The 14111-nt window shown below is 37.1% G+C and overlaps 1 protein-coding gene across 1 annotated transcript in view; it reads right to left on the bottom strand.

Moving 5' to 3' along the window:
• Window positions 1-2224: 2224 nt before the first annotated feature.
• Window positions 2225-14111, bottom strand: part of LOC108167292 (unconventional myosin-XV-like) — a 23407-nt gene continuing 11520 nt past the window's right edge. The window contains exons 2-7 of the mRNA XM_017310911.1: window positions 11558-11706; window positions 11348-11478; window positions 9983-10116; window positions 9740-9873; window positions 4249-4389; window positions 2225-3765 (exon numbers count right to left, since the gene is read on the bottom strand). Of these exons, the coding sequence (XP_017166400.1) occupies window positions 3679-3765; window positions 4249-4389; window positions 9740-9873; window positions 9983-10116; window positions 11348-11478; window positions 11558-11706 (776 nt within the window). The 3' untranslated portion in view covers window positions 2225-3678. The remainder of the gene's footprint in view (window positions 3766-4248; window positions 4390-9739; window positions 9874-9982; window positions 10117-11347; window positions 11479-11557; window positions 11707-14111) is intronic.

Below are 14111 nucleotides of genomic sequence, written 5' to 3'. Positions count from 1 at the left end.
ACACTGACAAGAAAAATAATATTGAAGAAATAAATATATCAAAAATAATTAAAAACATAAATAAGTGATAAGTTATTTACTGTTATGGTCTGTAAGATATATTTATTCTCAGTATTAAATGTGGTCTCAACAAACCCATGGCACTTCARCAATATTATTTTACCTTTTATCTGGAAATAGTGTCTGTTTATTCTTGCCATACAGTCTCTGTATTAATTATTGCTCTAAAGGTCTTGCCATACCAGTTTATTCCTCTGTATTTACTTTAGTTTCTTAGTTTATTCTTGCATTTTGTTCTTCATTCATTTCCCATTTAGTTTCATTTGATTAGTTTTATCCTCTCGGTTTATTGCTATGTCCACTTTAGTTTTTTTCCTGTTGCTAGATTTATTTGATCATTTATTGACTTCACCATCACCTGCTGCGCCTCCTAATCGTCATGTGTTTCACATCATGTGTTGATTTTTCACTGCTCAGCGTCAGATTCTGTTTTTATGCCATAATTCACATCCAGTTCTTCGCTCCGTTTTATGTCCAGCTTCTCCTGTTTCAGAGTTTTGCTCAATGTGCGCGTCTTTTTTTTTTTGTTTCGTTTTGTTTTTACCTCTTAAGGTGCAGGGGAGAGGAGAGGGGGTGGGAGGGTTAGACTGACATAAATCTTTTAAAACAACGGAAACAATTTCKGYATTCTGATTATTKAAATTTAAAAGTGCTGTGTTGTTCTATCACACCCGTTTCATACCGGACCACTTACAGCACCGTGTTAACGCTATAAAATGAACGCTCTCTATCGTGGTATCACCCATGGAGGGATTTATTGATTTCTTTATTTAAATGGGTTCATTTTTCAAAGTGATACAAAGTCAGGGTATCGTGATTTTAGCAATTACATGTTTATAAGAGCGATTTTCTGTTGTCCTTCCATGGAAGCGGGCAGCATCCAGACGGACAATAAAACACTTTTTAATATAAGTTGCTGCTTTGACATGATCACATTGATATTGAGGATTTACAAAAATCCTCAATAAAACATAAAATATTAGAAAATCTGACACCAGACAAAGTGAATCACAGCAACGTCATCAGCCGGTGTAACGCTGACCTGATGCGGTGAAGCTACTAGCAGGAGCGGAGCTGCGCCAAAAGCTACAAACACTGAATAGAAGGAGAGCTGCCATCAATACAGTTGCAGCCAGGCATGATTTAATAATGTTACACAATACAGTTTTACCAAGTTGCTCAAAGTCTAAACTGGTATTGTTGTGCATTTAAGGTGTAAAGTTTACTTTCGACCAAACGGCCCCCAAAGGAATCCCAGCGCCCCCTGTTGTAAAAATGTCCTCCAACTTTCCGTCTTGTCCCTTTTCCTCTAGCCATACCCAGCGCCACTTGTTTTTAATTCCTTTCCCAACTAAACGTGTTTCTTTACCGGGTCAGACAAACTCCATCTTCTTTCATATCGCATTTGATTTAACCGCCGAACCGAACGCATGCACTTGCTTTTCTACAAACCGTTTTAGTCATTGGTCAAGAACACAGGAGCTAGAATTCTGATTGGCAGACATCTCTATTACCTACAGTTTAGTTGAGGCGGGCCGTTTGGTCCAATGCTCGCTTTGCTTGAAAGTCTGGCCCCCAGACGGAGCTCTTTACGCCTAAGTTTCAAATGTCTGACTAAATAAATCTTCCTTATTTTAATTGTAAGTAGTTCTTTAAATGTCCTGTGAGATGATATACTTACCCATGTATCCATAACAACCGGAACTTTCAATATCCAGCAAGTTATTTTCGCAATTTACCGTCTATTAAAACGAGTGCCCTGATTAATTACTTTCTGCAGCTGCAGCTGTAAAGTTGCCGTATTAACCCGACATTTGCTGGAAAGTGCAACGTCTCCCCTTTCAGAAACCGTTGGAATTTTTCAGATAGCGCTATGTGTGGCGGAATTACGGTACTGCAAATTTAGATGTGTCGCCTCCGGTCTAGAAGGGTCCGGGAGACTACAGTTTGGTTGAGGCGGACCGTTTGGTCAAAAGTCGGAAATCCGGCCCCCGGCCGGAGCTCTTTAAGCCCTGCATTTCATAGAAATAAATGATTTGTTCTAGACTTTTCTATGGTAAACAATAGTCTGAAGTATTACTCTCATCAGATTTATTTTTTCTGTCTACATCACCAACAACAGCATTATTTTGTTAATCCACATACATAAAAAAAAACATGGATATTAAAATAGAGCAAATTTTATTTTTCAACACAGAAATCAGTTGTACAAATGTTCAAACCTTTCCCTTCAGTTTGCAGGTTTGCTTGAGCAGAAATGGACTAATGTATGGGGATGTCCTGAACATGTACAGTCCAAAACCCTCACTACTTTCAAACACTTAACTTTTTGCAATTACTTAATTTAAATAGATTACAAAATCAAGCATTTTTTTTATTAAAAACTTCACACCATACTCTGTGAAATAAAATTATGATGATGCTTGTTTTATGTAACTGTTTTTTTGTTTAAATTACTATTTAAAATTATGTTTTATACTGAACTTAAGTGAATTTCATTGTATTTACATAACAAGATATGCTAAAAAAAACTCTAGGTAAGCAAGTTTATCAAACGTAAATTTGTCATTCTAAATCTAAAATGTATTTATGCAAATAATGTTCATATTATGCAATACTTGCTTTCTGTATTGCATCATTGTACCAACTGGGCAAACCTAGCTTAGTTGCACATGACACTTTTCACAGCAGCATAGAGACAAGAACTATAAAATGTCACAAGCAAAGATTTTGTGTTATTACTTTTATTATTTCTGGTACTTTTCTTGACACCCAATTGGCATGAAGATGCAATACAGAAAGCAACTAGGGACAATATTCATTGCATAAATAACTATTAGATTTAGAATGACATGATTTACTTTTGATTAACTCACTTAGCTTGAGTTGTTTCAACATATCTTGTTGTTATGCAAGTACAATAAAACCTGCTTATGTTCAGCATAAAAATTTTACATAGTAATTTGAACATAAATAAAACAGTGACATAAAGCAAGCAACATCAGAATTAATTTCATTTCTTAGAGTACTCAACATAGTACTAAGAAGAAGTGACTAAAGTCAGTACAAATCAGTAAAGTTACTTAATTGAAGCCACCAAAAATGATACATTTTGCAGACTGAAACCAACATTTGAATGAATGAATGAATGAATGAATGAACATACTTTGTTAATCTCAGAGTGAAAATCACAATCAAGACACAGTAGTATACCAACACCTTCCAAATGGAACAAAGATCAATGCCAAAACAATTAGAGAATAATATTCTTTAACATTTGACAATAATTTCCTAACACTAAATGACAGCAGCACACAACTTAAAATCATCAATAACCAGCTGTAATATTACAGCAATGAGTTAAAGAATAGGAATTCATGACTGATATCAAGCTTTGATTATTTTAAGCAATAATTTGCAGCTATGTCTCTTTAGATAATCTATGGTGTTCTCTGTTATTGGTTTGATTTATTTGTTAGCTTTTAATTCATCGTCTGTAATGCTGTGTTTCTTTTCAGCTTGTTTGTGCACTGAAAACATTGTACAATGAATTACTCAAAAATAATTTACAACAAAAAAAACAGCTGCTAATGCAAGTCAGCAATCGGAACTTGGTATTTACTGGTAATTTGATTCTGAACTAGTAACTGATGACTGAATCAGCATTTCCACTGTCAAAGCAAGGATATGGCAAAATTCCTTAGCCTGAAACAAACATCAAAAATAGGTTAGTCATAAATGAACAAATAATTTGACCATTGTCAAATACTAGTCTGCATTATACTTTACTATTTATCATTAACAATTAGTTTCTCAAAAATGTTGCCTTTACTCAGCGTAAACTTTTTACGCTGGGTAAAAAGTTTATGCTGATGACGATGATTATTATTATTATTATTATTATTATTGCCATTTAATGGTTAATAATTCAAACTACATGTGAATAACAATAGCAGAAGTGGAGTAACATATATTTATAATATATATTGCAAATGAAGAAAGCATTTAACAGAACTTGCTGTGTGAATTTTATCATAACTTCACTAGTTAGCAGTGACACAAACCAAACTCACCAAAAGACTAAAGTCACAAAAGTTGAATATAATACAAGCAAAGTATGAAGTTATTAAGAAAAGATATATCTTTAAAAAAAGTCGTATTTAAAAGAAGATCTAAAATAGTTTTTACCTGCTGGAGATGAACCAGGATTTTTTGGGGTTTAACAGCATTGCCATACTGAATCTCTACTCCTGGAACTTTGCCTGCTTTCTTCGGGCGGATTGTGCGCATAGCCTGGACTTGTGCAAGGGCAATCTGAAACACTAGAACCTGCGAGACAAAGATGATCAGAGAGCACAGTAGAATTGAATACTGACTGTTGTGAGTCAGAGGTTAATCTATAAAAAATAAATAAGTAAATAAAGCAAAACTGAAATGGTAACATCAGAGCAACAAGATGTGATATAAATTGTAATAGCACATTTTTAAAACTTTGAATATTGTGTAAAAGTGCAATATTTCTTCCTTCACAGAAAGTGAAGCTCATTTTATAGAATCATCACACAGAGTCATATATTCCAAGCCTTTGTTTCTTGTAAGTTTGATGCCTTACAGATAGAAAAAACTCATAATTCATTGTCTCAGAAAATTTGAATACTTTTGAAAAAGGTCTCTATTGGGAACTCATGGTGTCACACTATAATTAATTAACTCAAAACACCTGCTTAGATTTCCTGAGTCTTTGAGCGGTCTCTCACGCTGGCTCCAGGCTACAGGAAGACTGCTGACTGGACAGATATCCAGAAGACAGTCATAGACACAAAATGTCATTGGTGAAGAAGCTGGTTGTTCACAAAAAACAGTGTGGAAGGAAGAAGTGTAGTGAGAAAAGGTGCAAAAGCAAAGGGGAGAACCATGGTCTTGAGATGATTGTCAAGTGAAATCCATTCCAGAAGAGTCACCACACACACAGATTAATTCTAGACATGGACTACAATTTTCACATTCCCAATGTGAAGCTAATCTTGAACCACAGACAACAATCAGAGGAGCCTTCTTTTTCATTCTTACAACACATCAGTTGTTGTTTTTAGACTGGAAGTTCTGAAAAAGGACCTGCTTACTCAACCACTTGATCTGAACTAGTCCATGAATTTGTTACTTCAAGGCTGGACTACTGTAATTCTTTACTGTCATGAAGTCCACAAAATACAGTTAAAAGCCGTCAGATCATCCAAAATGCTGCAGCAAGAGTTCTGAAAATTAAAACAGAGGTCATATTTCTCCTATTTTTGCTTCTCTTTGTTGCTTCCCTGTTAGAATTTACAGGATAGAATTTAAGACTCTCCTTCTCACAGTCCTTAATAATCACCGCCATTATGCAGAGAACTGACTGCAGGTTTACTGCTGGTTCCTTGAGGTTCTAACAGTAAAATAGGAGGCAGATCCTTTGTGATCAGGCTCCTCTCCTGGGAAACCAGATCCCAGTGTTATTGGTTTTATCTACTTTTAAAATGAGGCTTAAAAGTTTGCTTTTTGAAAAAACTTGTGTATGATACCATAGCCTCAAGCTACTGGAGAATAAACTGACCACTTTTTCCTCACTTTCTTCTTTTTGTACTCCTCTCTAATTTGCATTATTTTCTGCTATTCCAATTGTTTTGTTTTCTCTCTGTTATGTTTCTCTCAATAGAAGCTACATCTGGCCTGGTATTGTGCTTGGCTGTGGTTCTTCAATGGAGGAGGACATCGACTGAGATAATGTTGCCATCACCAGATCATGTGCTTCTTACTGTGGTTTATTTGCACTAAAGCCTTAGAAATTACTTGGCAATCATTTCATGAGACTCGACTCAAGCGTTGAGTATGACAACTGAAGGAGGAACAGCTTATCCTGCTCTCTTTCACCCTTACTGATATCTTTGCCCTTTTAGTTACTTTATAGACACAGTGTTTATAATACTACTTACATTGTTGACAACTGGATTACTTCAAAACAAAAGGACTGTGGGAGTTTTTTCCTCCTGTTTTTCCATTTTCAAGCTGAACCAGTGCAATATGACTGGCAGACACCAGGGACATCAGTAGTATTATACAAACACTTCAATCGGCTGGAATAAAGATTCATATTCTGGAGAAGAATACAGATTCCAGGTTCAACCCTATCAATGACTCAAAACAACAACCAGCTTAATATTATGCAATGACTTCAGTCAATAGAAATGCTCTGTCTAGCCACTGATCAGCCTTTTCTTTTTTGTGTCTCTGCTCTGTCTTCTCAAACTCCCAGTCAGTCGTGGGAAATGGCCGCTTAACCCTTGTGAGTGTGTGGACTGAGGCAAACGTAGAGGACTATGGAAAAATGATACACGTTTTATGTGTGTGGGGTCGGTTGGACCCCATTTCTACATACAAGGGTTAAACTGAGACACGCTCTGCTGGATTTTTTCCTCTCCACTGTTGCTAAGTGCATGCCCCATATGAGGCCCCATATGATTGTTGCTACATGCTGGTCAAGGAGGAGTTAATGTTACAAGTCAATGACTTAATTCAATCTGCAGTGTTTCCTTAGATATAAACATTTTAATTTACTTTGAATAATTAATTGGGCATACTGTATTGTTTGAGAACTAGGATCAATTAGATCGTGTTGGATTGTGTGATTGAATTGAAATAATATTTTTGTAAAGGGTCTTGTATTTGTATATTTGTAAAGTGAGATTACATTTGTTGTGAATTAATGTAATATATATATAAACTAGGGCTGCACAGTGGCGCAGTTGGTAGAGCTGTTGCTTTGCAGCAAGAAGGTTCTGGGTTCGATTCCCGCCCCCGGTCTTTCTGCATGGAGTTTGCATGTTCTCCCTGTGCATGGTGGGTTTTCCCCGAGTACTCTGGTTTCCTCCCACAGTCCAAAAACATGACTGTCAGGTTAATTGGCCTCTCCAAATTGTCCCTAGGTGTGAGTGTGTGTGCATGGTTGTTTGTCCTGTGTGTTGTCCTCTGTGTTGCCCTGCGACAGACTGGCGACCTGTCCAGGGTGACCCCGCCTCTCGCCCCGAACGTTAGCTGGAGATGGGGCACCAGCACCACTCCCGACCCCACTACGGGACAAGGGTGTAAAGAAAATGGATGGATGGATATATAAACTAATATGAATTCCCTCTGCTGAGATGGAAATGCTGTTTTTACTTCTTAGCAGAACTTGTCACCTGCCCACTTTGCCAAAGGCACCAACTGATCTAAAGGAGCTTTTCCACTAGTCCGACTGGTACGGTCTCAGTCCGCCTCGGCCAGATTAGTTTCCCGCTAGCAAATCTGGTGCGGCTCAGCACAGCTATTATTAGATTTTAGTACCTATTTCATGGGTAATACTAGCAGAACCATTCAGGGAACGACACCAAAACCATTTGATTGACAGCTGACAACTCCAAACCAACTCCAAACATACCGTCTTCTATTAAAGAGCTGCTCAGTTTGAAGGCTCAGTTATGAGTTTAATCACAATCAGCACCAGGAACACATGCGGTAAGTTTTGCAGCGGAATGATTAAGATTTAGCAGCGCTGCTAGCAGCTCGTTGCTCTTAAGAAAAGCAGTAAGGAGCTGGTCAGCTTTCTGACATGCTGCACCTTCCTGCTGACAATGTGAAACACTAGAACTATATATTAGCTTGTGATGTGAATTTTGGATTAAAAAATAGTTCAGGCGTGGTTATTGGTTTACATCTTTTGACTGCATTAAATAAATTCAAAAGGTTACACATTAAAAAAATTATGTGCCTGAATGTAATTATATTAATATTTACAGCAAAATTATTAACTGGTCTGAGTTTTTATTACTGTTTGGGGCAGCAATGAATTTCTATAAGTCAAAATTAAATATCCTTGTCTATTTGAGTCCAGAACTACAGCACTGAGGTCCTTTGCTGAGTGTTGCCGCAGACATCAGCAAAGAATTGAAAACAGCTGCTGCGCGCTCATGACCCGCCCAGAAGGAGAAACAGAGGATATAAATGGAAAAGCTCACTAATGAACCGCCCCGAGGTGGATCGTACCGTGATCGTATCGCGATCGTACCGGTTAGAGGCAGGTTAGTGGAAATGCACCTACAGTGTTCCTTTTCTTGATTGACCAGTAAATTCCTTTGACCTATAACCCCATAGAAAATCTGGGGGCTATTATCAAGAGAAAGTTGACACACCTGACCCAACAAGACCTGAAGGCAGTCTGGGCTTCTATCAACCTATGCAGCACCACAGGCTGATTGCCTCCATGCACTAAATGTATAGAAATGTACATGCCTTTTAGAATCCTGATATTTGTACTTAAAAATCCATTTTTGATATGGTCTAATTGTGGTCAAACCCAGTCCTCGAGGGTCGGCATCCTCTAACTCTTACATGTCTCACTGGTCCAACACACTTCAATCAAAATAGCTGAATCACTTCCACATTGTGTAGTCCGGTTCTCCAGAGTCTTGCTAATGGCCTCATTGTTTGACTCAGGTGTGTTGAAGCAGACACTCATCTAAAAGTCTCATCTAAAGTTGCAGGACATTGGGCTTGGAGGCCTGGAGTTGTCCACCCTGGTCTCATGTGATGTTCTAATTTTCTGAGACATTGAATTTTATTTAATTTAATTTTTTTGCTTGTAAATCATAATTATTGACATTTCAAAATATAAAAGCTTGAAATACTTTACACTCAGTGTAATGAATCTCTACAAAATGATCGTTTCATTTTCTGAGCTGTCTGGCAAGAAATATTGCACTTCTACAGAATATTCTGTTATTTCTTTTAGTTGAATTAGTATGTTGTGTAATGAAGCACAATAACTGATTTTGCAACAGACTTACAATAAGAGTAAGAAGATAAAAGTTTTGCTTCTATCCAATTTTCAGTTTAAAATGTGGAATCATTACTTTTTGACAAGCTTTAGTTACACAATAATTGCACTGTAAATTTTAAAGATTTTTTTATTATGCCGAACTAAAATGTTCTTTTAAAATCATTGTGCCAAAATATTCCATGCCAATATTCATGTTTGAATGTGGTATTGTTGAACGTTCATAATGTTATATGTGTGGCACAGCTCCCATTTACATAAAGTTAGATGAGGTAGCTTTAGAAATCAAAAACACTTCAGAAAGTGGGTTGACTGCTCCTTGCGTTAATCAGTTTTAACAACTTTATGCCAACCAATCTGAAGGAAAAAAAGTGTCATTTTTATATGAAAACATTTAGTGCATTTTCTTGCACTAATCCATGTAACAAAATGGTGAAACTTATTATATACACATTAACACTTTATTGCTTGATTTAAAAAAACTGAGGCTTTTACACATTGACTTGCAATTTCCAAATTCAGTGAACAATATATTCCCCTTTCATTTGCATTTCAGGTGAACTCATGTAATAATACTTTATTTACATCCATAAAGAAGTCTCAGAAGCCTGTTTGATGAAGAAAGATAATATTAGTTAAAACTGTTATTTACATATTTTATGTAATTAACATAAAATATGTAGAGATTTTATGTTACTCTGTAGGGAGTACATTTGAATTGGAAATAGATTGCCAAATGTCTATTGCAAAATATATTTCACAATGTGCACAGAAAAAAATTAAACAGATAACAAATAGCGCTGAGAGTCATACATTTAAAAAAAGAACAAATACCTGAGTTTTAGGATGAAGGAAACAAACTCTTTCCTGGTTCACACTGATTAAGCAGGGGGAAGGACAGCCATGCTGGCTAACCTTCTTTGCCAAGAAGGTATTGGAGCCAAACAAAGGGAGGGTCCTCAAAGACTCTGAGATAGAAGATTCATGTAATTAGCATTATTATGGTATTCAGAAATTTAACATCATGATCACACTTACAGAGAAAAAAAAGACAGAAAAAGAAAAGTTTCAACCCACCAATAAACCGAATTTTGGCATCTTCAGGACTGAGAGACTGCATGGCAGCTAACTGATCATGGCAGAGCAATTGGATTTCCTCAGCTTTACTGGCAAGTCCGTCTTGTAAGGGCAAGTACTCCTTTAGCTCCGGCCTTAGAAATAAAGAAATCAACAAATGAATATATTACACACGCACGCACACGCACACGCACACACACACACACTACGGTCAAAATTCTTAGTCTCCTAGAGAAACAGTCCTTTTATTTAGTCAAAGCACAGACTCCTGTTGTGAAATCATGTGCTTTTATTTTGTAATGCTTACAGCTCCTAATCAACCAATCAAGATAAAATGAAGGGCTCATTTTTGGTTAAAAGTGAAACTTTTACTGCAAAGTTGACACTTTTAATGCACATTTAATGCAAGCCTGCATTAAAAATGTCATTATTTACCAAATGACATTTTATGACAAAAGTAATAAACATTTATAAAGACTCCTTCGTGTTCATCACAGGAATTATGTCATGTTTATGACAGTGTCAGTTCAGTCTTATGCAAAACCCTTCAAATAAAGTGTTCCCAAAATGTTTAAATGAATTCGCAGATTTTCTCTTCAGAGTATCTCACAACTATAGTATCCTGTGCCAGAGTGAATGGTAACTTTTCTAAATTTTTCCTTAAATTGCAGTTTAGCTAAATGCAGTTAGAAGGCAGGTTCTGTTGTTGTTATTTCTATTTTGTTATCCATCCATCCATTTTCTGTTCACCCTTGTCCATAGTGGGGTCGGGAGGGGTGCTGGTGGCTATCTCCATCGAACGTTTCAGGTGAGAGGGGGGTTCTATTTTGTTATATTTACACAAAATATCTTGTTATTCAGCCTAATCATTAAATGAATCAATAAATAAAATTTTATTTGTACAGCACATTTCAGCAGCAAGGCATTTCGAAGTGCTTTACATAATTAAAATAAAAACAGCATGTGACATTAAATAAAACCAACACAACATTACCATATTATTTGTGGCTTGTGAAAGCATCACAAGGTTCACAATCTGTATTGTGTTTTTCACCTAAAATAGCTGAAAACTGGATAGCCTTATGAGTTCACCACATGAAGTTGTTGGATTGTAGTTCCTTGGTGAGTAGGCCAAGGAAACCCATATCAAGTTGAAAAATAAATTCAATGTTTTTGATCTTTTTATTTATTTTTAACATCAAATTAGAAGCACATTTTGGTTTGATGGAAAGCTTTACTCAATACACTAAACTAGCAAGATCCAAGATCCAAGTAGCAAGATCCAATTATTAATGGTGCCCAAAGACAATTGTTCCCCCAAATTTACACTCATATTTATTACCAGTTATAATTTATTCTACTTACAGTGACAGCTGGCTCTTCAAACCCTGAGCTAAATGCTGCAGAGCTGTCAATTCTGCAATCTGTTGAACTGATGAGGTTCCACCAGCATAGTGAGGAATGATTATCTTGCCATGAAGATATTCCTCTAGTAGCTAAAAACATAAAATATTTGCAACTTGAGAACTGATCATTCAAAAACATTTTTCATTTTCAAAAACATTGGCCTTTTACCTGCTGATAGTGAAAGTCCACAAAGAGCTCATTCCTGAAGGAAAGAGGTTTTTCCCAGAGAACTCTCCTGAATGACAAGGAGATGGAACCATCATCCAGTAAGAAATCAAACAAGTAGTCCTCAGGATGTAGAGGGCGCACCATCCCATCTGAAGCAAAGGACCAAAGAAGGAGGGACATAAGGACAAAGACAGAAAACATTGACAAAAAGAAAAAAGGAAGTGACTTGGAGGACAGTTGGGATCCCCAGGTCTTCCCTGACCAGGGGCGGATCTAGAAAATATTTATGGGGTGGCAAGAGGGGGGCAGGGATTTTTTCAGGGGTGGCAGCATATGCCAGGGTGTGTGTGTGTGTGTGTATATATATATATATATATATATATATATATATATATATAATTCTAAAGACCAGTTAAAAAACTGCAAGAATTTGCATTTTGCACTATTGGATCTTAAGAAGGTTCTAAGTAGAGCTTCACAATGTTAAAAGAAGAAATCAGCGTAAGAGACAAAAACTTTTGAGCGGGGAATTAATTGAAAACTGCATTTACACTAAAACATGATTTTTTCAGCTGATCAAAAGTATAAGACCATAGCTAAAAAAAAACCCGAAAACCCCCCAAAACAGAAATCAAAGTGTTAAAAAAAAGGACTCAGTAATGAGTAGCTCCACCATTCTTGTTGATGACTTCAAACAATCGTCTAGGCTTGATGCCAGCGTTTCCAGGAGGCTAGTGGGAACGTTGCTCCAAGTGTTGAAGATGGCTTCACGAAGGGCATCCACTGTCTGGAACTGATGTCCATTTTTGTAAACTTCCCTTGCCATCCATCCCCAAATGTTCTCAATTGGGTTTAGATCCGGGGAACATGCAGGATGGTCCAAAAGAGTGATGTTATTCTCTTGGAAAAACTCCTTTGTCAGGCGGGCATTGTGAACTGCAGCATTGTCCTGTTGAAAAACCCAATCATTACCACACAGACAAGGGCCCTCAGTCATGAGGGATGCCCGCTGCAACATCTCCACATAGCCAGCTGCTGTTTGACGCACCTGCACAACCTGAAGCTCCATTGTTCCAATGAAGGAAAACGCACCCCAAATCATGATGGCGCCCCCACCACTGTGCCGTGTAGAAAACATGTCAGGTGGGATCTCCTTGTCATGCCAGTAACGTTGGAAGCCATCAGGACTATCAAGGTAAATTTTTTTCTCATCAGAGAAGACAACTTTCTTCCACCTTTCAATGTCCCATGTTTGGTGCACCCTTGCAAAGTCTGTTGAGGAATATAAAATGGGCAATTTTGTGGCGTTGAAGAAGACGTGGCCTTTGAAGACGTTTTTTGGGTTTCTGAAGCCCTTCTCTCGCAGATGCCATCTGATTGTTATTGGGCTGCAGTCAGAACCAGTAATGGCCTTAATTTGGGCAGAGGATCATCCCGTGTCTTGACGGACAGCCAATCAGATCCTGCGGCTCAGAGCTGGTGAAATTTTTTTGGGTCTACTACTTGACTTTTTTGCTCCATCACCCTCAGGATCATTTAAAAAAATGCAAAATGACTGTCTTACTGCGTCCAACCTTGGCACGTTGTGAGCCTTGCTTATGCAGCTCAACAATCCTACCATGTTCAAAGTCAGTGAGCTTTTTTGTTTTTGCCATCAGGGGGTCTTGACAGTGTAAAGACTTGACAGAAAATGACATGGAATCCAGATTTTTGCACAGCTTTTGGCTTTTAAAGACTATGGTCTTAAACTTTTGATCAGCTGAAAAAATCATGTTTGAGTGTAAATGCAGTTTTCAGAAAATTCCCTGCTCAAAAGTTCTTGTCTCTTGCACTAATTTTTTTCCTTTAACATTGTGAAGCTCTACTTAGAACCTTCTTAAGATCCAATAGTGCAAAATGCAAATTCTTGCAATTTTTTTGACTGGTCTTAAGATTTTGATCAGAAGTGTACATATATATATTAGAGATCAGGTTGTTTCCTGCCGATACCAATCACCCATGAGGACCGATCACCGATACCGATCACATAATTATTATTATTTTTTTTATCATAAACACCACCGGTTACATTATGTGGAAAAAGGAACCATGAATTCACCTTAATTTAGACAAAAACTTGTTTTTAATAACTTTTTCTAAGAAGAAAACTAAACAAAACAGGCATTGTGCAAATTGTACTGCTATCAGTAATACTATCTTTAACAGACTGAAAACATATCAAGGCTCTGAAGAGGCTAAATAATGCAAAGAGCCTAAATAAAACCTCTCAGCATTGCCAAAAAAATTCAAGTATAAAACGTAACATTCAAAGGCAAATACAGGATCCATTACAATAAACAATCCAGAGTTACTGAATGAAAACTTCCTGATAGCATGGCGGCTAGCTGATTACTGCTAGTTCTGAGTGGCTGTTTCTGACTGAGCGGAGTAATTATGCAGAGCAGGGAGGAGATCGATTACTTTTTTAGAGATTATCTGTCTCATGTTAGGACAGCAAAAGTTTTAATGCGTATGTAAAATGTATTTTTTTTAAGTTAGATGCTGCAGCTTTAAG

Source organism: Poecilia reticulata, linkage group LG19 (genome assembly GCF_000633615.1).
Source record: "Poecilia reticulata strain Guanapo linkage group LG19, Guppy_female_1.0+MT, whole genome shotgun sequence".
Classification (NCBI taxonomy): Eukaryota; Metazoa; Chordata; class Actinopteri; order Cyprinodontiformes; family Poeciliidae; genus Poecilia; species Poecilia reticulata.
The sequence above is the reverse complement of the archived record's forward strand: the minus strand, read 5'-3'. Positions and strand labels throughout refer to the sequence as shown.